A 24,228-nucleotide genomic window follows, 5' to 3' on the forward strand; every position below is an offset into this window, starting at 1 on the left:
ACAATCCCCTACTTCTTCTCATAAGTGAGGAAGAACCCGTTTCCTGGAGTTGGCGTCTGCCAACCTCTGGCCTCCTAACGGAGCTAAGGGAGCTAACGCGGAGAGTGGGGGAAGGGAGCTGTAGGACCCCACGGGGTGGTCTGCACCTCCTCCAAGCAGCGTGCGCCAGGAGGATGCACAAGTGCGTTCCAGCCCTGGGAGCTCTGCTTCCTCCGCGTGCAGCGAGCTCGGGCACCTGGGGGAGCGTGGGGATCGCGCTCTCCCCGGCGGCTCTGCACCTCGAGGTGCGCTTGCAGACACCTGCAGCCACGCCCTCGGCGTTTGCAGCCAGTGCAAGCCGGCTCCCGGCTGGAACGCGGTGGCTAGAGTTGGGGGGCGGGGGGCGGGGCCGCATTCCCTCGCGCCCTCTCCCGCCCAGGCAATCCCGGGAACGTTCTGAAAAGTATCCAAAAGTTCCGCGCTGCGCGCGCGCCAAAAGAAAAAAAAAAAAGAAAAAGGGCTCAACCCCCCACCAGTCTGGGCGTTGTGAGTCCCGACCTCGCCACTCCGGCTGCACCTCGGGCCGCGGCGCACACGCCTTCTGCGCCTTCCCCTCCGGAGCCTCGCCCCCGGCTGCGCTCTTCCTTGCAGCCCTCTCCAGAGCGGAGAGGGGCCCCAGCGTCCTCGCGCTTCTCCCTGGGGCACCATGCCCAACGACGACGCATTCAGCAAGCCCTCCGCACCTTCGGAGGCCCCGCACGCCGCCGCCGGGGCACCGCCGCAGGGCAAGGCCGGGGGCTTTGGCAAAGCGGCCGGGGCGCTGGTCGGGAGCACCGGGGGCAGCGGCGGCGGCTCGGGCTCGGGCTCGGGGGCGTCGGGCATGGGCTCCGGGAGCAAGAAGTCCCCGCGGCTGCCCAAGTGCGCGCGATGCAGGAACCACGGCTACGCGTCGCCGCTCAAGGGCCACAAGCGCTTCTGCATGTGGCGGGACTGCCAGTGCAAGAAGTGCAACCTGATCGCCGAGCGACAGCGCGTGATGGCCGCGCAGGTGAGTGCGGGCGTCCGGGGCGCGGGGGTCAGCCCGCCACCTGAGTCCCTGGGGCCCGGCGGGCGCCACGCGGTGCGGGGGTCCGGAGAGGCGCGCGGGGCCCGGGGCTCCCAGCCTCGCGGGGCTCCCGGTCGTCTGGGGTCCGGCCCGCGGAGCAGGGCGGTTGCGGGGTTTGCTGGGCCCTCCGGCCGAGAGTTCGGGTGCGTGCCCCGTTGGGCGGGGGGGGGGGGTGTGTGTGTCTCAAGAATCCGTCCCCAGGATCTCGCGTCTCCGTTCCCGAGCCGTAAGTTGGCGCCGGGCTGTCCCTGTTCGGGAGTCCCCGATCCCGTCCTCCAGCAGACTTGCGGGGTTCGCGCCTTCGGAGGCCCCCCGAATCCCTAGGGTCTCAGATCATTGGCTCAGAGCACGGAGTGGCAGAGTTCGCCCCTTCGAGGGGGGAGGAGGGGCCCCCCAGAACCCCCAGGATCTCTGCTCCCCTTTCAGAGCGCAGAGTGGCCGGGTTCGCGCCTTCGAGCGGGGGAGAGGGGCCCCCCAGACCCCCAGGATCTCTGCTCCCGCTTTCAGGGCGCAGAGTGGCCGGGCTCGGCCCTCCGGGGGCCCCGCGCACCTCGGACCTGGCTGTCCGAGTGGAGAGCTGGGAGCCCTCCCGCCGGGAGCAGGCCCCAGGGTGCCCGGCCTCCCCCCCACCGCACCTGGAGCCGAGAGAGCGTGCACACCGGGGAGGGTGCGCCGCCCTTCCGGGCCCGGTGGAAGAGCCGCGGCAGCGCGGGCGGGCGCAGCGTGGTCCCGCGGCCCCGGCGCCCTCCGGGGTCGCCGCCCGCGGGCCCCGCGCGCCCCAGCCATTTCGCGCACCGCAGGGATTCTCCTCGCCTTCCAGCCTCTCTGCACCTGACTCACTCAGGTACGAGTTGCTTGGAGTCTGGCTTAGAAAGCACGCTTGAAAGTTTTTAAAAAGCGTGCGCAAGGGGTGGGGGTGGGGGGAATTGGAAATGGTTTGAGGCTAGATCCGTAATTTAAAAAAAAAAAAAACATTCTAGGCAGTTCGGTAATTTAGCATCTTAAACCGAAATGATTGTCTTGGTATCCTGAAAGGTTTGTTTTTTTTTTTTTTTTTTTGAGAGAGAGAGAGAATAATATACATTCTTTCCAGCTAAAATTTGTTTCATCCTTTTAAGACAGTTTATTTAAGATGAAAAGATACCAAAGAAAAGTTTACTAACGCGAGGTGCTACTTGTGGCTGGGAACGTGTGAATAACCTCCGTGGAAAATAATTCATCCAAGTGTGTAACAGAAAGGCTGGATAAATGCTTAAAGATTCTACTCTTTATATACACCTCATCTAAAAAAATGTGTCTGAAATTGGAAATACGTTGGCTTCGCAGATTGCAAGTGCAGTCATGGAATACAGGTTTTCCTTAGCTGTTTCTTTGGGGATTTTTAGTGTGATCTATAGTGGGGGAACAGATTATACTCATCCAGCCTTAAAATGCATCACATTTACTGAAAAAGACAGGGACGTTGAAGTTGTATTTGTAGACAGAAAAATCTTCTGAACATTGAGTTGTTGGCTTAAATATTATTGTGTGAAGAATATGCTTCGGAGACGAATTTTCCTGGAAATGTATTAAAATGTAATAAAAGCATGTATTTAAGTAGGGCCATTCATTTTGAGTAAGCTTTATTCATAGGGGCACCAACTTGGAAAAAAACTGTTTGCTACATTAAAAACAAAAGCAACTCAGGACTACTTCTATAATATGAAACAAGCATTTTTTTACACCAGAAAGGCTTGTGCTGTCCTAGATGAAATCCTGTAAAATTCCCCTGTACCAGCTGTTTTTTTCATTCTGAAACAGTGCGAAATGGATCTTCAATATGACCCTACTAACTGCATTTTAATCAATTGCCCGTCTTCCCTGATTAAATAATATTTCTTTAAAATCTTGGAGAGGTTTTCATAAAAGTGTCCTTCTCCGTTTATGGCATATAAAATAAATATCCACATTTTGTGCATCCATGAGATTTGTGTGAATCAGGATATAAGCATTCATTGACATACTTCAGAGATTTGTGGAGTTTTTTTGTTGCTATTTTTTGGCCAAATCCTTAATATTGTTTCTAAACTTGGTTAATAATAGAAAATTCAAGACTAAAGCTGGATCATTTAATCTTAATTGATTATTTAAGAATTTTTTTTTTGTAAGTTGAAGGCTCATGTTATGAGTAAAATTATTTGTGAGTTGATCAGCTTGCTAACCTTGGACTACAGTTTCCCTAAAACAATAAATAGTAGTTTGTGTTTTTGGTTTACATTTTTGATCTTGGCTTTTTGCTTTTATTTGGGCCTCAGAGGGAGGCAGGGATAGTTTACTTTCTCATTTCACCATCACCAGTAGTCAAGTTTCAACAGAAAGTCTCCTTTTTTGTTACATGTGGTAGGCAAAAGTACAATTTAATTTCTTTACACTTTTTTTTTTTGTGTGTGTGCAAACTTTAACAATGTTATTTAAAAGCAGATAAATTGAAGAGGGACCCTGAGGAGTCTCCTAGGTAGGTGAGGTCCCTTAACACCCTGGCTTCCAGCCCCTTCTGTCCTGCTAGCATAGAGCCTCTGTCTTCTGCCTGTGTTTCTATCTGGCCTCCTCGTTCTCCATGGACGTCAGCGCCCTGTTCCAGCCCCATTCCCGCATTACTGCCCTGCATGCTCCCTCCATTCCGGAGAGCAGGGCCCTTCTGGGGTGTCCTGAGCAGTGCTTGCCTCTCCTGGCCACACTGCTCCCTTGCTCTGGATAGTTCCTCCCCTTCATTCTTGCCTGTCCAGGTGTTAGTCATTCTGCTATCCAGGGCCCTCTTCTAGTTCCACTTCTAGCTAGTTTTTATGCTTACAGCCATTTCTGCCTTGCGAGCCCTGCTGTAGGATCGATGTGTCCCTCTCCTGTGGTATTTGCCACATTTCATGTTAAGCTGCATTTGCATGTTTGCCCAACTCCTATTTTTGCTTTTTGTCAGTGAGTACCTTGGGATCTAATCTGATCCTACTGTATCTTGCTGCTCGCTGGCCCCAGGACAGTGGCCTTTTACAAATGTCCTTCCTAATCCGTCAATGCTGACCTCTTTTCAGGTTGACCTCCTCTGCTTGGTGGACTCTACAGGTTTTCCTGATTCTCCTGGACCAACCTTATTTCCTGCTGTACATTCTCATTTGTGTAATGGACATTTTTTGACTCTGCTGTGCGCTCTCAGCCACGCCTCGGCTTTGGCTGCACATCCTACCTAGTTGCCGTTCAGAAGGAACGAGAGACTCTCAGACCTTGCTTCCAGAGCTCATAACTCCTGATGTCTGGGGATGAGCGGGGCTCCGGGGGTTTTGGCAAAGCCGGGTGAGTGATTCTGGAGCGTGGGAGGCTGACCTGCTTGCCCTGTGCTTCCCAGGTGGCCCTGAGAAGGCAGCAGGCCCAGGAGGAAGAACTGGGGATCAGCCACCCTATCCCACTGCCCAGCGCCGCCGAGCTGCTTGTCAAGAGAGAGAGCGGTGGTAGCAACCCGTGCCTGATGGCCGAGAGCAGCAGCCCCTCGCAGCCCGCGCCAGCCAGCACCCCCACCACTGCGGCATCAGGTAAGGGGCCTGGGGCTCACGGGCCCGCAGAACCCATCTCAGGGCTATCCTGAGCCATGCATCACATCCAAAAGGGGTTCTTCCTCTGCAGGTCTGTTTTTGGCTACTTCACAGAGGAGATGGACAGGAATTCTAAAATTGGGATTTTGGTAACCTGCTGGTGATTTGCTAAGTCTGGATTGGGACAGAGTCAGACTCACTGAGTATCAGGGGTGGGGTTCCAGATTTCATCTCCGTCTGCCCTCCATTTTGGGGTTCACTGGGTGGGAGCTCAAAGACCTTTGTTTCCTAGAACTGAAAGTCCCATTTCTTTGGCAAGGGGCGCAGCCCATTTGGAGAAAGTGTCTCTAAAGGCCACCTCCTAGGTGTCCAGTTTTGGTGGGCATTGGGAAAGGAGGGGAGGCCCGTTCCATTGGGTTCGATTCTTTCCGTATGCTAAGACTATACTGGGGCCTGATGCATGTCATTTCATTCGTAGCTGTAGTAATCTGGATTGTCCTAACCCTATTTTATGCATATAAAAACTGTGGTGTAGGAATTTTAAGTGCCTGGCTAAGTCCACAGAACTAGAAAGTACTTGACTTGATCCACGTGGCTCCAGAGCTCATTATATTTACTGCACTGTGTCTCCAGATTGCCCTGAGAATCACTGTGGAAGCCCCTGGCCACATGGGGCCATTTAAATGTGACCTAATTACAGTGAAATAAAATGAAAACATTGAACCAAAGAAGATACACAGTTAACATGACTGATCACTAAGGAAATGCAGATCAAAACTACAATGCAATAGCACTTCACTTCAGCCATTAGGATGGCTGCTATCAAAAAAGTTAAAAAACAAAACAAAATCCCAGAAAACAACAATATTGGCCAAGGGTGAGGAGAAATCCGAACCTTTGGGTGTTCTCAGCAGAAAAGAAAATGGTGCAGTCGGTATAGAAAACAATATGGCGCTTCCTCAAAACTTAAAAATAGAATTAGCAGATGACTCAGCACTTCTGGCTGTTTACCCAAATGGACTGAAAGCAGGGTCTCCTAGAGATACACCGTGTTGTTAGTAGCCTTCATAATAGCTACAATGTGGGAGCAATCCAAATGTCTATTGACTAATGAAAGGATAAGCAAAATGTGTCTATGCACAGTGGAATATTATTCAGCCTTAAAAAGGAAAAAAATCCTGGCACACGCTACAACTTGGTTCACCTTGAGGGTATTATGCCAAGTGGAATAAGTTGGTCACAAAAAGGCAGATACTGTGTGGTTGTACTTAAAGTAATCAGAATCCTGGGGACATAGGTAGATTGGTGGTTGCCAGGGGCTGAGGAGGGCAGAGGGAAGGGGCAGTTACTGTTTCATGGGAATAGGGTTGCAGTTTAAAGATGAAGAGAGCAGTGGAGGGGATGGTGTAGCAATAGTGCACATTATGAATATGTTCAGTATTGCTATGGTGTGTATTTAAAAATGATTTAAGATGGTAAATTTTATGTGTATTTTACCATGTAAAAAGTGTTGAAAAATTCAAGACCCTCAGTTCCTCACTTGCACATGTCAAGTGCCCTGTAGGCAAATCTAACTTGTGTTCTAGGTATTTAAAATGCTGGAAGATGTGTGTTTCCATTTTTCTCAGAGTGCCATTTAATGGTAGGAGATCTAGATAGCAGGAGTTCTAAGAAATTCACCGAAGATCTGGGAAATCCTGTTGGCAAATAAATACGCATTACTGTTGACCCTTGAACAACTCTGCCCCCTGACCGTTGAATAACATTGCCCCCCCCCGTGCGGGCAGAAATGCTTCTGTTAACTTCTGACTCTCCAAAAACTTAACTGAGATAGCCTGTTTTTTTTTTCATTTTTTTTAAATTTTATTTTATTTTTTTTAATAAATTAATTTTTATTGGTGTTCGATTTACCAACATACAGAATAACACCCAGTGCTCATCCCGTCAAGTGTCTCCTTCAGTGCCCGTCACCCATTCACCCCCACCCCCCGCCCTCCTCCCCTTCCACCACCCCTAGTTCATTTCCCAGAGTTAGGAGTCTTTATGTTCTGTCTCCCTTTCTGATATTTCGAGATAGCCTGTTGTTGACTAGAAGCCTTACCAATAACCGGAAACAGTCGATTAACAGATATTTTGTATGTTATACATATTATACACTGTATTCTTACAAGGAAGTAAGCTAGAGAGAAGAAAATATTATAAAGAAAATCATAAGGGGGAGAAACCCATTAATAACACTGCCATATTTGTCGAAAAAAATCTGCATATAAGTGGACTCTTGCAGTTTGGATCCGTATTGTTCAATAGTCTGCTGTTTTCCATGCTGAAAACATAAGCTGAGATGCACAGAACATCTCCAGAGTCTGCTAAGGCTCCCTGAAATACAGCCTTGCAGTGTGGTTCCTCTTACCTGAGCGGTTCACAAGGTGCTCTGTTTGCTGTGCTCACCAGCTGGGCTAAAGTTACTCAGCTGCCTGCCATGTGCTCACTGTGCAACTTCGAACAAGTCACTTAAACTCTCTGGGCCTTTTGTTTTCTCTTATCAAAAATGAGGGAGGTGATCTGGGAGGGTTTTGGAGATTGAGTCATGACCATTATAAGGAAGGTAAAGGTAAGCAGGCCCCGAAGAAGGCCAGCGACAGAGGGAACCCTGGTCTCCAAAGAGCAGGTAGGTGTGTATGTGTTCCTGTCACTCCGTGTGCTGCTGGGTCTGTGGGTTCTGTAGCTCTCCAGGAGAAGCAGGTTTTCTTTCTCTTTCCTTTTTTTTTTTTTTTTTTTTTGGTTTGGTTTCTCGTAATATATGCTTACAAGACTTTCCAAACTTCCCTTTTGATAGGAAGAGAATATCTATCAGAAATAGGATTTTTACTTTGAAATCATTTGCTATGGGTTTTTTTTTTTTTTTAAGATTTTATTATTTATTCATGAGAGACAGGCAGAGACATAGAGGGAGAAGCAGGCTCCCTGTAAGGAGCCCAATGCGGAACTTGATCCTGGGACCCTGGGATCACGACCTGAGCCAAAGGGAAACGCTCAACCACTGAGCCACCCAGGCATCCCTCATATGTTGTGTTAAAGGTTGATCACCAAATAGTACCAGGTCAGGGCTGCTCTGGTGGATTTAGCTGGAGGGCTGAAATGGGAGAGGGGTGTGTCAGGAATAAAGAGGGGGATGACTCATTTGATTTTCACAAACACGAGGTAGGAACTATTCCCATTTGCAAACAAGGTAAGGAAGCTGCCCCAGAATAAAGCTGAGTTGAGCTGGGATTCAGTCCAGAGCCCATGGATTTTCCATTTTCCATTTTCCCCGCCTATGAAGAGAGGCTGTGGGAGCAGTTGTCATGTTTCCTTAGGAAATGGGATGATGACAATCAGGGTTGCGGTTCACTCCTCCCAAGGGACTCAGGGCTGCTGGGCAAATGAGAACAATGTGAGGGGCAAAGGTCCCTGCAATTCACTGTTGTCCTACTGGTCTTCATGGGGAGGAATGCAGGGAACGGCCGGTGATGGGTAGACGTCCAGGATGGCCAGTTTGTAGGGCATGGCAGGTGAGCCTGGGTTAGCCTGCTGTCCTGCACCCACCTTGGGGTGGGGATGCCATGGTCAGCTTGTCTACCCCCAGACAGGAGCTGGAGAGTGGGATCTCAGGCTCGATGGAGTTCAGCATGACAGGTGTCCTGGTGGAGCATTTCAGAGTGGCAACAGGCAAAGTTACAAATAGAAGCAGCAGGGGAGCAGGATAGAAGGGTCAGGGTCAAGGAGGATGTGACCAGATTCCCTTCTTTGCCTCTGGAGCTGGTAGACCTTGGAGTCACTTTGGAGTTGGGAATGGACACTCAGAGGGAGGAGGATGCGGAAGCCAGTGGTGTGCTGGGCTCCTGGGCTCTGGAGACTTCTCTCTGGACGCCTTGGGTGCCACGGGCAGGGAGTTCTCCCCTGGTCAGCCCACCTCCATGGGGCAGGAGCCGCACATACATGGCTTCATGCCCAGCACTCGCACCACAGCTCTCGCGTTGAGCTTGATAACTTCCAAGCCCATTGTCGAACTCGAACCCGGGACCCTGGGATCATGACCAGAGCCAAAGGCAGACCCTCAACCACTGAGCCACCCAGGTGCCCCAGGGCTGAACTTTTGAACATAGTTTGCTACGAACAGAGCTTACGTTAAATTTCCAGAAATTGGGATCTATTTAAAATAACTCATCCTAGGAGGGGGAAACAGTACAAAAGCATATTCAGTGAAATGGGATTGTACTTCCCATCCCAACCCGCAGGCCCCTTCTGTTTGGCATTCCAGGATTACTCACGGCCCCTATGGCTTATGTAGATATATATATTTTTAATGTATTTAACATAATGGCAGTGTTCCTGCTTGTGTGTAATTAGGTTGTTTTTTCTTCACTTAAGACAGCTTGAAATTTTATAAATGGCTGGCATCCCATTATATAGATGTGAAAGGCTAGGACTCGAAATTATTCGTGAGGGGTGAAAGCCATGGATGTGCTCAGACAATAGTGGCCCTACTGACCTGGCTCACCCCGGGGACTAGCTGTTCCCCTTCTCTCTCTGATACCCAACCTGTAGTGTTGACAAGGGCAGTAGCTTAGCAAAACTCAGTAGATTTTTTATGTCCTTGAGGTGTCTCACTATCTCCTCTTGGCTCCCAGAAGTGCCAAAGTGAGAGTGGAAAGTGCCCAAGAATTATTGCTGAACTCTAAGGATGCTGTGAAGGAAACTGGGTTTATTACCAAGCTGTTGTTTCATTTATTGGAGAAAGGGCTCCCTTCAAGGAGAATAACAATGTACCTAACGTCCCTCCAATCCTTCACCAGAGGTTGGCTACAATCAACCAAAACACAGACTGAGTAAAAAAAAAAAAAAAAAAATACACACACACAAACACACCCAGACTGAAGATTCCTAGAATAATGGGTGTGAGTGATTCTTACTGTTACTGTCATCTATGATTGGGGGTACTACCTTGGAAGGAATAGCCTTTTTCTTCCCCCTAAATATTTTATTTATTTATTCAAGAGAGACACAGAGAGGCAGAGACACATAGGCAGAGGGAGAAGCAGAGAGGAGCCCAATGTGGGACTCGATCCCAGTACCCCGAGATCTTAAGCCAAAGGCAGATGCTCAACCACTGAGCCATCCAGGTGCCCCAAGAAATAGTCTTTTGAAGCAGTGTCCTGTTCATTGCTGTTTCTTACACTACCAGGATCCAAAGAAAAAAAAAGGTGAGCATTTTTGATTACAGGTAACAATGAATTAAAGCAACTTCAGCATTGCATCTGTGGTTTTACATTTTTAATTTTAGCATAAAATTGATTTATTTTAATTTTCAAAGTTGCTGACTTTAAAAAGACGCTCACGGGCAGTCTTCTGCTTTGCAATGTGGGCTCATCTCTGTTTGATTTGATACTCCTTCTCTGACCTGCAGGGCCTGACGGAGGCTGTTTGCCCCCGTGGAGGGCTGTGCGGTTCCTGGCCTCTCCTCTCCTGCGAACGGCCGTCAGATGAAGGGTGGCATTGTAGGGCACTGGTTCTGCATGTGTGTCCTTTGTGAGTCAGGACCTGAATGTTATCACCCTCGGGCCCTCCCTTCTGGAGCACCCTGAACTTCTACACATGCTCACATTCACACTCCCTCACATCAGAGCACCTCCTACCGTCTCCAGCCTTCCCCCTGCAGCCAGCCTCCTGCAGCCTCCAGCCTGAGGCCCGCCTCCCCTCACCTGTCTCCTGTCGGAAGGGTCAGTTAGGTCTGTGCCTGATAATGACAGGGTCCTCCCCTGTCTCTCCCTTAGTGGTAACTTCTCACTTTAGCATCCAGAGAGAGAGAGAGAGCGCGCGAGAGAGAGCACATGCTGGTAGGAGACACTCAACTAACTGCTAATGGGCAATAACTTTTTGAGTGTCTTCCATGTGTTGGGATGCTGTATGGATGTGAAATGGGGCAGTTTGGAAATTTGTGGAGTTGGGCCCATGCAGTTTTTACTGGTAAGAAATGTGGCTAGTGAACGAACAGTTGGAAGATACTGAGTTTATAGATTTTTTGGTTCTAATTTTTTATTATTTTTTAAGATTTAATTTATTTGAGATAGAATGAGTGAGAGAGAGGGAGAGAATGAGCATGAGCAGGGGGTAGAGGGATGGTGAAGCAGATACCCTGCTGAGCAGGAACCCTGATGCAGGACTTGATCCCAGGACCCCAGGACCACAACCCGAGCCAAAGGCAGATGCTTAACCACTGAGCCACCCGTATAGATTAAAAAAAAAAACAACTTAGGGCACCCGGGTAGCTCAGTCAGCTAAGCATCTGACTCTTGATTTTGGCTCAGGTTGTGATCTCGGGGTCGTGGGATCGAGCCCCACATTGGACTCCTCACTCTGAGTGGAAGGAGTCTGCTTGGGATTCTCTTTTCCTCTCCTTCTGCTCCTACCCCCTGCTCACATTTTCTTTCTCTCTCTCAAAGAAGAAAGAAAATCTTTATTTTTTTTATTTTTTATTTTTTTAATTTTATTTATTTATGATAGTCACAGAGAGAGAGAGAGAGAGGCAGAGACACAGGCAGAGGGAGAAGCAGGCTCCATGCACCGGGAGCCTGACGTGGGATTCGATCCCGGGTCTCCAGGATCGCGCCCCGGGCCAAAGGCAGGCGCCAAACCGCTGCGCCACCCAGGGATCCCGAAAGAAAATCTTTAAAATAAAAAAAGAAATGCAGGGTTTAAACCACTAATTGGTTGGGTAATAAATAGCATGCACAAAAGATGTGAAAACATTTGATAGGTTTACGTCTATCTCCTTTGTGGAAGTGTAATCTTAAGGACAGGGAGTGCATTTTGTTCCTCACTGTGTTCATGTGCGCAGCACGTATAGTACCTGGCTTTACAGCAAATGGTCAGTAAACCTTTGCTGAGTGAGTTGACAGTGATGGTTACATTGGAAGTTGTTTTAAAACATTAGACCTGTGGTCGTGACCCCACCTGCAGATGTCAGAGAGTAAGTTCATTGATATCTAGGTGGATTTTTCAGTTTTCTTTTGTGATTTTTTTAAAAATGTACTTTGGAATTTTCAGCAATTCAGAAATTCCAAAGTAATCTTCGGAATGCTGAAAATTCCAGTGTAATTGAACAGTTCAACATGTAATCTGCGTGCTATACAATTCATCTCTTCAAAGCATGTGACTCATTTTTTAATAACTGTAGCATTCCAGCTGGTCTCTCTTTACATCTCAGGCCGAATTCGTAAATTTTCAGGATGGTTTGAAGGTTATCTAGGTAATTTGGTGGGGACAGGCGATTTGGGGACCTTGCTCTTCCGCCATCTTGCCCCTCCCCTCATTTTTTAATAAATTCACAGACTTGTGCAACCATCACCAGACTCTAATTGTGAAACATTTTTGTCTCCTCCTAAAAAGAAACTGTGCCCATTAGCAGTCACTCCTCATCTACTCCCCATATGAGCCCTAGGCCACTGCTAATACATTATCTTGTGCCATAGATTGGCCTACTCTGGACATTTCATATATTTGGACACCTCACATAAATGGAATCACATATGTGACCTTTTGTGTCTGATTTCTTTTACTTCTCCTGGTGTTAGTGAGGTTTATCCATGTTGTATCATGCATTTACTATGAACTTTTAAAATTAATATTCAGTAGGGGCATCTGCATGGCTCAGTCAGTTGAGCATCTGACTCTTGGTTTTGACTCAGGTCATGATCTCAGGGTTGTGGGATTGAGACCCCACGTCAAGGCTCTGCTCAGTGCAGAGTCTACCTGAGATTCTCTCTCTCTCTCTCTCTCTCTCTCTCTCTCTCTCTCTCCCTCTCTCTGCTTACCACTCATGTGCTCTTTCTCTCTCCCCTCTCCCTCCCCCAAAATAAATAAATAAAATCTTAAAAAGAATTAATATTCCATTATATGCAGAGGTGCCTGGGTGACTCGGTTGAGTATCCAGCTCTTGATCTCAGCTCAGGTCTTGATCTCAGGGCCATGAGTTCAGGTCTTGCATTGGGCTCCAAACTGGGAGTAGAGCCTACTTAAAAAAAAAAAATCCATTATATGTAGAAATCCTGGATTTTTTTCTTCATCAGCTGATAGACTTTTGGGTTGCTTACACTTTTTGGCTGTTAAAAGTAATTCTTCTATCACATTTTTGTACCATTTTTTAAAAGATTTATTTATTTTAGAAAGGGGAAGGGACAAAGGAAAGGGAGAGTCTTTTTTTTTTTTTTTTTTTGGAAAGGAAGAGTCTTAGGCAGACTCTGCACTGAGTGTAGAGCCTGACTCGGGGCACTCTTGTGTTTTTTAAACTTTTGAGGAACTTTTGAGAATGTTTTCCAAAGAGGCTACAGTACTTACATTCCCATAAGCAAGGTATAAGCGTTCCAGAAAATTCAAATGTTAAGTTTTTTAAAATTAAAAAGTAAGATGTTTTCATCCTAGTAAACATGGTAGATTTAAAAAACCCAGTGAGAACCTTTTTGATGATCCAAAGTTTAGAGCATGAAGAGTTCTTTAGGTTTGCATTTTGTTATCACTGGAAATATGTTAATATTTAGTCTTCTAAAAAGTTTCTTTTAGAGGCACCTGGGTGGCTCAATGGGTTAAGTGTCTGCCTTCAGCTCAGGTCATGATCCTGGGGTCTTGAGATTGAGTCTCACATCGGCCTCCCTGCTGGGAGCCTGCTTCTCCCTCTGCCTCTGACCCTTCCCCCTGCTTGTGCATGCTCTCTCTCTCTCTCTCTCTCTCTCAAATAAATCTTTTTTAAAAAAGAAAATTTCCTCTTTTACCTCATTATCACATGCAGTTTTTAGTGAAAGGACCAATGTTTGAGGAGGAAAACTTCGAGGGACCTGGAGATGGGCTTTTTTTGTTGTATTTTGGCTAAAGCAACTCTTCAGACCTTGGGTGACAAGCATTTTCTCAGAAAAAGGGAGACATTAAGAATTCTATTGCTTTAGAAACTTGGCAAGAATAATTTTTATCTTTGCATTTCTGAAAATGAAAAACCACCATCACTTTGGTGGAAAGCAACAGAGAAAAAAGCTGACGGTTGGTGAACATGGACTTCTGTCCTCTACATTACCAGTGGGAAGAGGGTCATTCATAGACAGTCTAGAATTTACTGCCAGCAGCTGGTCACCACAGTGGGTGCTGTCATAGTGTGACACAGCCTTACATTTGCTGTTGTGAGAAGCTCTTGCAGAATCCCGAAGCTCATCTGTGGCATCTGTTTCACTTGCCTGCTCCACAGTGACCCTCTGGAGTCCTTGAACCACTCAAATGTTCTTTGGGTCTTGTGGATGCCTTTGTTCTCATCTGTTGTTTTACTGAGTAACTTACATTTTTAAATAGTTCTATTTATTAGAGCAAAAGCACTCGCGTGAGCATGAGCAGGGAGCCTGATTCAGGGCTCAGTCCCAAGACCCTGAGATCTTGACCTGAGCCAAAGGCAGACGCTTAACCAACCAAGCCACCCGGGCATCCCTTAACTAACTTACTTTTTAAAATTTTTATTGTGTCAGGGGCATCTGGGTGGCTCAGGCGGTTGAGCATCTGACTCTTTTTTTTTAAAATTGGGCTTTAAAAAATATTATATTCATGATAGACGTAGAGAGAGAGGCAGAGGGAGAAGCAGGCTCCATGCAGGGCGCTGGGCTGAAGGCAGTGCTAAACCGCTGAGCCACCTGGGCTGCCCTAGAACCTACTTTAAAAAAAAAAAAAAAAGTAAAATTTTTATTGTGTCAAAACACACATAGCATAAAGCTGACCATTTTAACCATTTGTTAGTGTGCAGCTCTGTGGCATGAGGCACATTCTCACGCCCTTGTGAGGCATCACCATCATCTCTCTCCAGAGCTTTTTCTCATCTTCCCTGATGGAAAGCCTGTCCCCGCCCAGAAGCAACTTCCTATCCTTTCCCTCTCATTAACTGGCTTTGGACTCCGCACAGCCTGTTTTGCTAGCAAAGCTTTCTTCAAAGCTTCTTGGCCTTTGAACTCACCTGTAGACTCCCGTGAGGTATGACGATCCCTTCATCTCTTGTCAGCATCCTTTCTTTCCTCTCTTCTTCCCCCAGCCCCTAAAGCTCTGGGAGTTACTGCTAACTTCTCCCTTTGTTTTATGTGCTGGTTAACCTAGAGCTCTGGGGCAGTGAGGACTGAAGTTTCTTAGAGGACTGAGGTTTATGGGGAAGGGGGCACAGGGGAGTATCCACTAAGACTTTATACAGGACACTAAATTCTGAACCTGTGCTAGGTGATCTCTGCTCTGAGCCTCGGAGGGCTCGGTGTGATGGTGAGACCCAAGGGAAACGCAGGGTAGGGATGCTGTTGACACTCATGACTCCAGACACCATCTCGTGTGTTCTTGATTTGTCAGAGTCTCTTTTGTTGTCATCACAGGCAACTATGGAAGTGCAGATCTGTGTTTCTGTCTCAGAAAAAAATTTTTTGTAAAAAAATTCAGTGTGACAACCTTTTTGACTCCCCTAGGAAAATCCACATAAATATTGATCTCTGTTGCTGAGCCAAATTACATTTCAAACCTGGTTTAGTCTCTCCTGTCTGTTGGCAGACTTCACAATCATTAATCTGGTCTTAGTGTACGATCCCATTGAACATGCTTTTCTGAAGAAAATGCACAAGAAACTTTTTTTAAAGATTTTATTTATTTATTCATGAGAGACAGAGAGGCAGAGACACAGGCAGAGGAAGAAGCAGGCTCCTCGTGGGCAGCCTGATGCGAGACTTGATCCCAGGACCCCAGGGTCATGACCTGACCCAAAGGCAGATGCTCAACCACTGAGCCACCCAGGTGCCCCTCACAAGAAACTCTTAACATGCACTAGAAATACCTGGTCTGTTGTTAAAAGAAAATACTGATTCAGGATCATAACAGATTTTTCTCTTTTTTGAAAGATTGTATTTATTTGACAGAGAATGAGAGCACATGCACACAAGTAAGGAGAGTGAGAGGCAGTGGGAGAGGGAGAAGCAGGCTCCCTGCTCAGTGGGGAGCAGGGAGCCTGACACAAGACTCAATTCCAGGACCCCAAGATCATGACTTGAGCCGAAGGCAGATGCCTAAGTGACTGAGCCACCCAGGCACCCCGCACTACTATAGCAGATTTTTTTTGATGTTTATTGGTGGTAAGAATTCTTAGCTACTGATTCAACCATCCAGAGTCAGTTCATTGTGTATTAACAGATGACTCCATTGATTTCAGCACTCACACAACTACTATTTTTGCACCACCCCTTAATTGCAGTCCTTGAGAGGTTTTTGGAGTTTATGTAAAACATAGCATATGAATAAATTCAGGGAAGGTGATTGGATTTATCAAACACCAGTAAAGTGTTTGCTGAACTGAATTAAATTCATCTTCTTTCTCTTTTTCTTAAAGATTTTATTTGTTTATTCATGAGAGACACAGAGAGAGGCAGAGACACAGGCAGAGGGAGAAGCAGGCTCCATGGAGGGAACCCGATGTGGGACTCGATCCCGGGATCACGCCCTGAGCCGAAGGCAGATGCTCAACCACTGAGCCACCCAGGTGCCCCAGGAAGTCTGCTTTCTTAACAAGATTCCCACCCTCCATTCTTTCCTTTCTTCCTTGTTTTTTTATCCTATGTTTCATTCATTCAACAAATGTTCATCACATGACTGCATCGGGTCAGAGCCTTTTCTAGGCACTGGATATACAGCAACACATAAAACATGTGCCTTTCGTGGATTGTATGTATCCAGCAGGGGAGACAGTTGTTAAACAAATCCACCAGTAAATACAAGATATTTTCAGAAAGTGGTCAGAGCTGTGAGGAAAGACACAATGTTGTGATGGACGCGTCCGAAGGGACAGTGGCTGTTTGATAGGGTAGTGAGGGAAAGGCAACCTCTCTAAGGAGGGTAAATGGGAGCTAGTCCTGAATGACAGAGAGCCCTTGTGGTCAAGGTCTGGGGCCTCCAGGCTGAATACACAGTGAAGGGAGCCCTTGCCTGGAATAGGAAGGAGGCCAGTGTGCTGGGGCTGACACCCCTGGGAACCGCATCTCAGAGGGCCTTGTAGGACGGCACAGAGTTGGGACCTTATTGCGAGTACAGTGGGAAGTCAGTGGAGTGTTGAAGCAGTGAAAGGCATGATCTGATTTACTCTCTTAAAAGGTCTCTCTGCTGCAGCCTGGGGTATAGATTGAGGGGGAACAGTGGGTCAGATGGACGGGAAGTCTGTGCAGGTACCCAGGCAGAGGGAGAACTGCTTGCACCGAAGCGGTGGTAGTAGAGGTGGAAAGAAATGGTGGACTGGAGGTCTCTTTGGGAGGTGAATTTACGTGTAACTTTGGGGGATGTTGTGGATGGCGCTCCTTGCAGATAGCGCCTGCCACGGCATTGCCAGGCCTAGGCTGTCATTGGCACTTCCCGACCTGAAAGGTGAAACGTTGCATGTTGGTGTGGTCATTCGAATAACGGCCCCCTAGAGATGTCCACACCGCAGTCCCTGGGACCCACGAGGGTGTGCCCTTCCGTGGCAAATGTGATGAAGTGTGCAGGATCTCGAGATGGGGAGGTGGTCCTGGATGTTCCAGGCGAGCCTGTTCTCATGGCATGAATCCATGCAACTGGAGAACCCTGCTGGCTACCCCGGCAGATGCCACAGTGGAAGGAGCTGCAGGCGGGGTTTGAAGCAGGAAGTTTGACCTGCTATTGTTGACTTTGAAAGTAAAGGAAGGGGCCCCCAGCCGAAGATCTGGAGCCAGACAGAGGAGCAGAAGCTGTGGCTCTTCGGTTTCCCCGTTGGCAGGCCGATAGCCAGGTCAAGCTGGCCACAGCAGAGCCCCAAATCTGCTGTGTTCTTCATACTCTCCCGGCTTCTCCTCGTTTCGGTCTAACCTTGGGCAGATCTCAGGCTCAGCTAATGGCCCCAGTGGATTAGACCGTTTCACAGTCGTGTCCAGTGCTGTGGGCTGGCAGTGTCAGCGTGGCTCTTTGGTGTGTAATGAACTGGGATGGCCCTGACTGGGGAATGGGATAGACCATCTAGTTAGATCCTCTGCTCACCGGAGACAAATCTCTGTCTAACCAGTGAAATTACCATGCCCATTACCTGTTACATGCTTACTGCTTCCTCTGGTTCATGGGGAACATGCTCGGGGTCCTGCTTGCCCCAGGGTGAGCCGTTATCACCACATGGCAATACCTTCCTCCCTGGGAGAAGGGTATATGGGAGCAGAAGCTCCATCAGGGGTCTTGGAGATTAGAGCCATCTGGAAAAAGAGCTTTGCTGGTCTTTCCTAACTTCTTACCTCGGGGGGAAGCTCCATGTCATTGAAAGAACCTAAGATCCAGAGTCCAGATACCTGGCTCGGGCTCCTGCCACCTATCTGATTTTGAGCTGTCCGCCTTACATTGCTTGCTCATTTGTGAAATGGAGAAAATAGCAGTGCTCACCCGATTTACAGTGCTCGACTAGAAACCTATGTGAAAGGTCTTCATCAACCGTGAGGAAGCAGAGAACTGTGCTTAGCACTTGAGTCTCGGGTACTGATGTGGGGAGCACAGGGGTGAGCCTGGGTACACCCTAGAGCCGTGAGCTGGTTTCTTGTAGTGCAAATGAAGCCACGTGGGCTGACAGGACAAGGATGATGTCTCCAGTTGAAGATTATGTAGCCCATCACCTTTCCCTTCACCCCACCTACATCCCAGCTGCTAAGAATCTCGGGGGTGCATCTTTTTAAAATTCTTTAAAAATTTTTATTCAAGTATAATTAATATAGAGTGTTATGTTAGTTTCAGGGGTACAGTATAATGATTCAGCAATTCTGCATGTTACTCAGTGCTCGTCATGGTAAGTGTACTCTTCATCCCTTTCGCCTGTTTCCCCTAGACCCCCACCCACCTCCCCTCTGGCAATCACCAGTGTGTTATCTAAGTGTAGAGTCTGTTTTTTGGTTTGCCTCTCTCTCTCTCTTTTCCCCTTTGTTCACTTGTTTTGTTTCTTAAATTCCACATGAGTGAAATCCTATGGTATTTGTCTTTCACTGACTGACTTCACTTAGCATGATATTCTCTAGATGCATCCATGTTGTTGCAAATGGCAAGACCTCATTTTTATGGCTGTGCAATATTCTATCATGTATATGTGCCACTTCCTTATTCATTTATCAGTAGACACTTGAGTTGTTTCCGTATCTTGGCTATCGTAAATAATGCTGCTATAAACAAAAGGGTGTATATATCTTTTTGAAATAATATATCTGTTTTGGGGGGATAAATACCCAGGAGTTGAATTATGAATTATAGTAATTCTATTTTTAATATTTTGAGGAACCTCCATACTGTTTTCCAGAGTAGCTGTACCAGTTTGCATTCCCACTGACCGTGCATGAGGGTTCTCCTTTCTCCACATCCTCGCCAACACTTGTTGATTGTTATGTTGTTGATTTTAGGAATTCTGACAGGTGTGAGGTGATACCTCATGTGGTTTTGATGTGATGAGTGATGTTGAACATCTTTTCATATGTGTGTTGCCATCTGGATGTCTTCTTTGGGTAAATGTCTATTGAGGTCTTCCACCCATTTTTATAATATGATTGGTTGGGGTTTTTTAGTATTGAGCTATATAAGTTCTTTATATAATTCAGATATTAACCCCTTATTGGATATGTCATTTGCAAATATCTTCTCCCATTCAGTACATTGGGTTTTTTTTTTTTTATGGTTTCCTTTATTTTTGGTTTTGTTTCCTTTGTCTGAGATGACATCTCCATAAATAAATTACTGTAGGCTGAGGTCAGAAAGATTACTGTCTATGTTTTCTTCTAGAATTTTTACGGTTTCATGTCTCACATTTAGGTCTTTAATCCTTTTTGAGTTCTTGTGTATAGGGTAAAGAAGTGTTCTAGTTTTCCCAGAATCATTTATTGAAGAGACTGTATTTTCCCATTGCATCTTTCCTGCTTTGTTGAAGATTGACCACATAATTGTGGGTTTATTTCTGGGCTCTCTGTTCTGTTCCATTGATCTATGTGTCTGTTTTTGTGCCTGTCCCATTGCTGTTTTGATTACTGAAGCTTTATGGTATATCTTGAAATTTGGGATTGTGATACCTCCAGTTCTGTTCTTCTTATTTTCCCCCAAGATTACTTTGGCTGTTTGGGGTCTTCTGTGGTTCCACAAAGTTTAGGATTATTTGTCCTAGTTCTGTGAAAAAAATGCTATTGGTATTCTGATAGGGATTGCATTGAACCTGTAGATTGCTTTGGGTAATAGGACATTTTAACAGTATTGGTTCTTCCAGTTGAGGGCTGCATCTTCGCACTCATACACAGCATATGTATTGTCTTCACATTAAAATATGAGTAAGCTTCCTCCTTTTCTTGGCCTTACTTTTATTTAATTTTATTTTTTAAGTTTTTAAAAATATTTTGTTTTTTTACTCCTGAGAGACACACAGAGGGAGAGGCAGAGACACACAGGCAGAGGGAGAAGCAGACTCCCTGAGGGGAGCCTGATATGGCACTTGATCCCAGGACCCCGGGATCATGACCTGAACAGAAGGCAAACGCTCAACCACTGAGCCACCCAGGCACCCCTCCTTTGTTTTATTAATCTAACTCCTCTAGGTCTTTCATGTTAGTCTCTTATCCTTCCTAAGGGTATGGGAATATTGTATAGCCCCTCAAATACTCAGGAGTCAGAGACAAGGAACTTAACTTCAGCAGAATAGGTAAAGCTCCGTCAATATGTTGCTGCCCTTCACAGTTTGGACAGAAGGCACACATTTTAGAAACCTTCAGCCGTTCATGGTGCATGTTGGCAAAAGCAGAGACTGTCAGCACAGGCCAGTTGGGGGGTGGGAGAGACACTACGACATCACCACCTTCCAGGCAAAGGGTGAGGAAGCTGAACTAAGCGAGTCTCCTTGGTGCCCACCAAAATGAGGTCTGCCTGGCGATGAGGATAGTATTTGTGTTTAGTTATAGGAGCTTTTATTTATTTATTTGGTAAAAAAAGGTTTTATTTATTTTATTATTTTAGAGAGAGAGAGCGCACGCACACAAGCAGGGGGAGAGGCAGAGGGAGAGGGAGAGAATCTCAAGCAGACTCAGTGCTCAGCAGGAAGCGGGGGCTCGATCTCAGGACCCCAAGATCACGACTGGAGCCGAAACCAAGACTTCAGATGCTCAACCGACTGACCCGCCCAGGCACCCGTAAAGGTTTTCATTGTTAAAAACCTCCGCCCAAACCCGTGTTGAACACAAAGAGCCTTTGAAAATGAAATAAACTGTCGGAGAATAAACGGTGTCAGGTGTTTTTTTAGAAGTGAAACAAAGGAGGCGTGGAGGGAGTCTCAAGGACACTGTGCCGATGCCCACGTGTGTGGAAGGCCCTGCAGGTAGAAGCACAAACACACCATTCCTCATTAGCAGAGTTTGAGCATCCCAGCCAGGGAGCTGCTACCTCCTAGAGCCCCGGCCTTCCTCTTGATGAGGGCGGTGATCCTTTCCCTTATCACTGGGTGCCTCTGTTTTTATCTGAGAGATGGAATTATGAGTTACAGGGGCAAGGGGGTAAGAAGCACATCAAAGAATTTCCTTGTGGCTTTGGAATAAGGGGCCTTATTGGTTTAGGGCTGTTCACTCCGGGTGTGCTGTTTTCATCGTGGAGCACCTGGGGTTTGTTTTTCCTCCAAAAGATGTAGATAAACGTGAGAGAATCCAGGGGAAGGACAACAAAAATGATGTATGACTCGGAGAGGAGGAGAATAAGAGTCTATAAATATTTGAAAGGTAATATAAAAGAGGGAGAGAGATTATTTACAGCAGTGGGGAGGAGTTTGACAGGGAACGCAAGTTCGCATCTAGGAGCAGGGGACGATTGGGGAGACCAGGAAAGATCACGTGTGATAAGGGTGATTAAGCAAAGAAATATAATTCTCCCATTAGTTCCTGTTGCCAGGGGCCTGAATGGCAGGAAAGAGTGAGGTTTCCGAAACGGAGGGTGCATGTGCACGATTGTGAATAATGTTTTCCTGATCCTTCCACAAGAAGGGAGGACAGGGCTTTTGTTCTTTGCCTTCTGAGTACCTGGCTGAAGTAATTCCCAGCTTTGTGTGTTCAGAGGTGGTGGTGATCCGTAGGGTACCACTAGCTCTCCCGTAGGCAGGTCTGGCTCCCTCTGGGTGTGGTCCTACCTGCTTTGTTATTTATATTCTCATTTGATCTCTGCAGCCGCTCTATAAAATAGGAACTGCCTTTTTCCACGTAGAAGGAATCTGAGATCCACTAAAGCCGTCAGGATCACACGTGGTGGGGTCAGGATTCCCACCCGGATCAGAGTCCCTGGGGACCCACTGGGAGCCAGGTTGCTCGGCCAGGTAAATAGTGTGTATCCAGGTGTGGGGTGTGTAAAATCATTGAGGTGCAGAACCCCCTTTTTTCTTTTCTTGTTTTCTTGAGATGTGTTTTCTCAGTGTCCGTAAGTGCTAGGTGGTTATTTCACATTTTCTCATTCTATAAATGCAGTTCTATGTAAGCTCTAGTCATCCTTATATAGTTTGATAGTGACCTGTGTACAGTTTCACGTAGGAAAGAGGAAATTTTATAAGGCAGGTGTTAACCTCCATCTTAATGTGCTGCTTGTATTGGGGAGTCCTAGGCCGTATTCTCTGCTTCCTTTAGCTTCCTGGCTCTGATACCTTGTAGTGTCCGATGCATTGATGATGGCTAAAGCAACCAAAATAAAACAAAACATACAGAATTAACTACTCAGAACAAGGGTGAAGAACTGGGTGTCGGGGTTTTTCCTGTGATTGCAGGGGGCCAGGGGGGATAGAGGGAGGGGTCCAGACCTGGACTCAGAAGGCCTGTGTTGCATCCAGACTCCAGCTGGTACCGTATTCCCTGGCATGCACGGTACCTGTTAAGCCCCGCTGCCCCCCCTCCCCAGGGAGCATCCTAGTTCCTGCTTTCTCAGTGCCCCCAGAGTCACTGCAGAGCTCTTGCCTGGTAGCAACTGCAAGACTGTACATAATAAATTGGTAAATTGGAGGATATTCCATAAATGAGAGATGACATTGAGGTTAAAAGCCACTCTTTTCTTAGCTCTGCTTCTCTAAAGTCTAGAAAAGTTAGAGTTGAAGCTTTCAAGGCAGTTGACATTATTCAAAGGAGGCAGTGTCGGGTTTTTATTGGAGGTTAAACAAGTGTCAAATGAATTTCAAGGACGCTCCTCTGTGGATACTACACCGTCGCCTCTTCCTCTTATTTCCACTGCCAGATGGTGAAGACCATGCCCAATTTCCTCAATATGAGGTTGATGCTATAGAAACCTGTGATGTGGCTCAAGGCACTGGAATTTTTTACTTAGGCTTTCCACGTTGCCAATTTGTTGTTCTACAGAGAAGGTACCATCCCTCTGGAGTCGTGTGTCTTTTTGGTTTTTTTTGTTTTTAAGGTTTTACTGATTTATTCACGAGAGACACAGAGGCAGAGACATAGGCAGAGGGAGAAGCAGGCTTCTTGTGGGGAGCCCAATGGGAGACTCGATTCCAGAACCCCGGGATCAGGACCTGAGCTGAAGGCAGATGCTCAGCCACTGAGCCATCCAGGTGGCCTGAGTCACGTACCTTTTTTAAAATAAAGAGCTTTTTTTATTTCTGTGCCCATCCTGCTCATCCAAGTAGTGGTCTCTAGTGAATTTCTCTCTCTGAAGTCATCCCTAGATTACTTTTACTGTAAACTGTAATGATTTTACCCTGGTCATATTTCTCCCAAGGTCTCCTATCTCGGTTACTTGTAAGGCTACTCCTCCCCTCTCATGTTCACTTTGATCTCTTATAATTGGCTTAAAACTCGCCATATTTAATCTGCAGTGACTTTGTTTCTCCTCCCTACTTTTGCCTTTCCAGTCCCTGAGAATTTAATAATCTGTTGCTCATTATTTCCTTCGTTTTACCTAAGGTGTCATATTTTCTGTGCACTGTTTAATAGGTTTTTCTCCTTGTCTACAATGCTTGTTTCAGCTCTGGAGGGAGGTCTGCACTCGGTATTTTGGCTTGCAATCAATAAAGCCCTACTGCTGTGGAGCTGGTAGGCTTCCTCATTTCAGACTGAACCTGAAGGGGCCTGGAGATGCATGTGGTAACATCATGATAAAGTGACCCTTCCTACCTTGGAGATAAACAGTTGAGCACTCAGCTGGTATTGAATGAATGAATGAATGAATGAATGAATTTGAGGTGGTTTTTAAGAGAGTATCCACAGAGGGGGAGTGGGGCAGAGGCAGAGCGAGACAGAGAATTGCAAGCAGGCTCCACACCCAGCGTGGAACCCAATGTGTACTCGATCTCACAACCCTTAGATCATGACCCTGATCATGACCTGGGCTGAAATCAAGAGTCAGATGCTTAACCAACTGAGCCACCCAGGTGCCCCAAATGAATTTGGGTTTTGAATCTGCTCTGTGTCTAGTCCACAAGGCAGGAGCACCCCCAGGTGGGGCTCGCAATCTGCCTGTTGTGTTGTTTCTTTCCTGGGGCTGGGGGACAACTTATTACAACTTGTGTGT

General features: G+C 46.8%; 1 protein-coding gene across 1 annotated transcript in view; it reads left to right on the forward strand.

The window, feature by feature from the left end:
• The first annotated feature begins 685 nt into the window (after positions 1–685).
• DMRT1 (doublesex and mab-3 related transcription factor 1) overlaps positions 686–24,228 on the forward strand; it is a 112,598-nt gene continuing 89,055 nt past the window's right edge. Inside the window, exons 1-2 of the mRNA XM_055311702.1 lie at positions 686–1,027; positions 4,461–4,644. Coding sequence (XP_055167677.1) covers positions 686–1,027; positions 4,461–4,644 — 526 coding nt within the window. The remainder of the gene's footprint in view (positions 1,028–4,460; positions 4,645–24,228) is intronic.

This window comes from Nyctereutes procyonoides, unplaced genomic scaffold, assembly GCF_905146905.1.
Source record: "Nyctereutes procyonoides isolate TBG_1078 unplaced genomic scaffold, NYPRO_anot_genome, whole genome shotgun sequence".
Taxonomy (NCBI): Eukaryota; Metazoa; Chordata; class Mammalia; order Carnivora; family Canidae; genus Nyctereutes; species Nyctereutes procyonoides.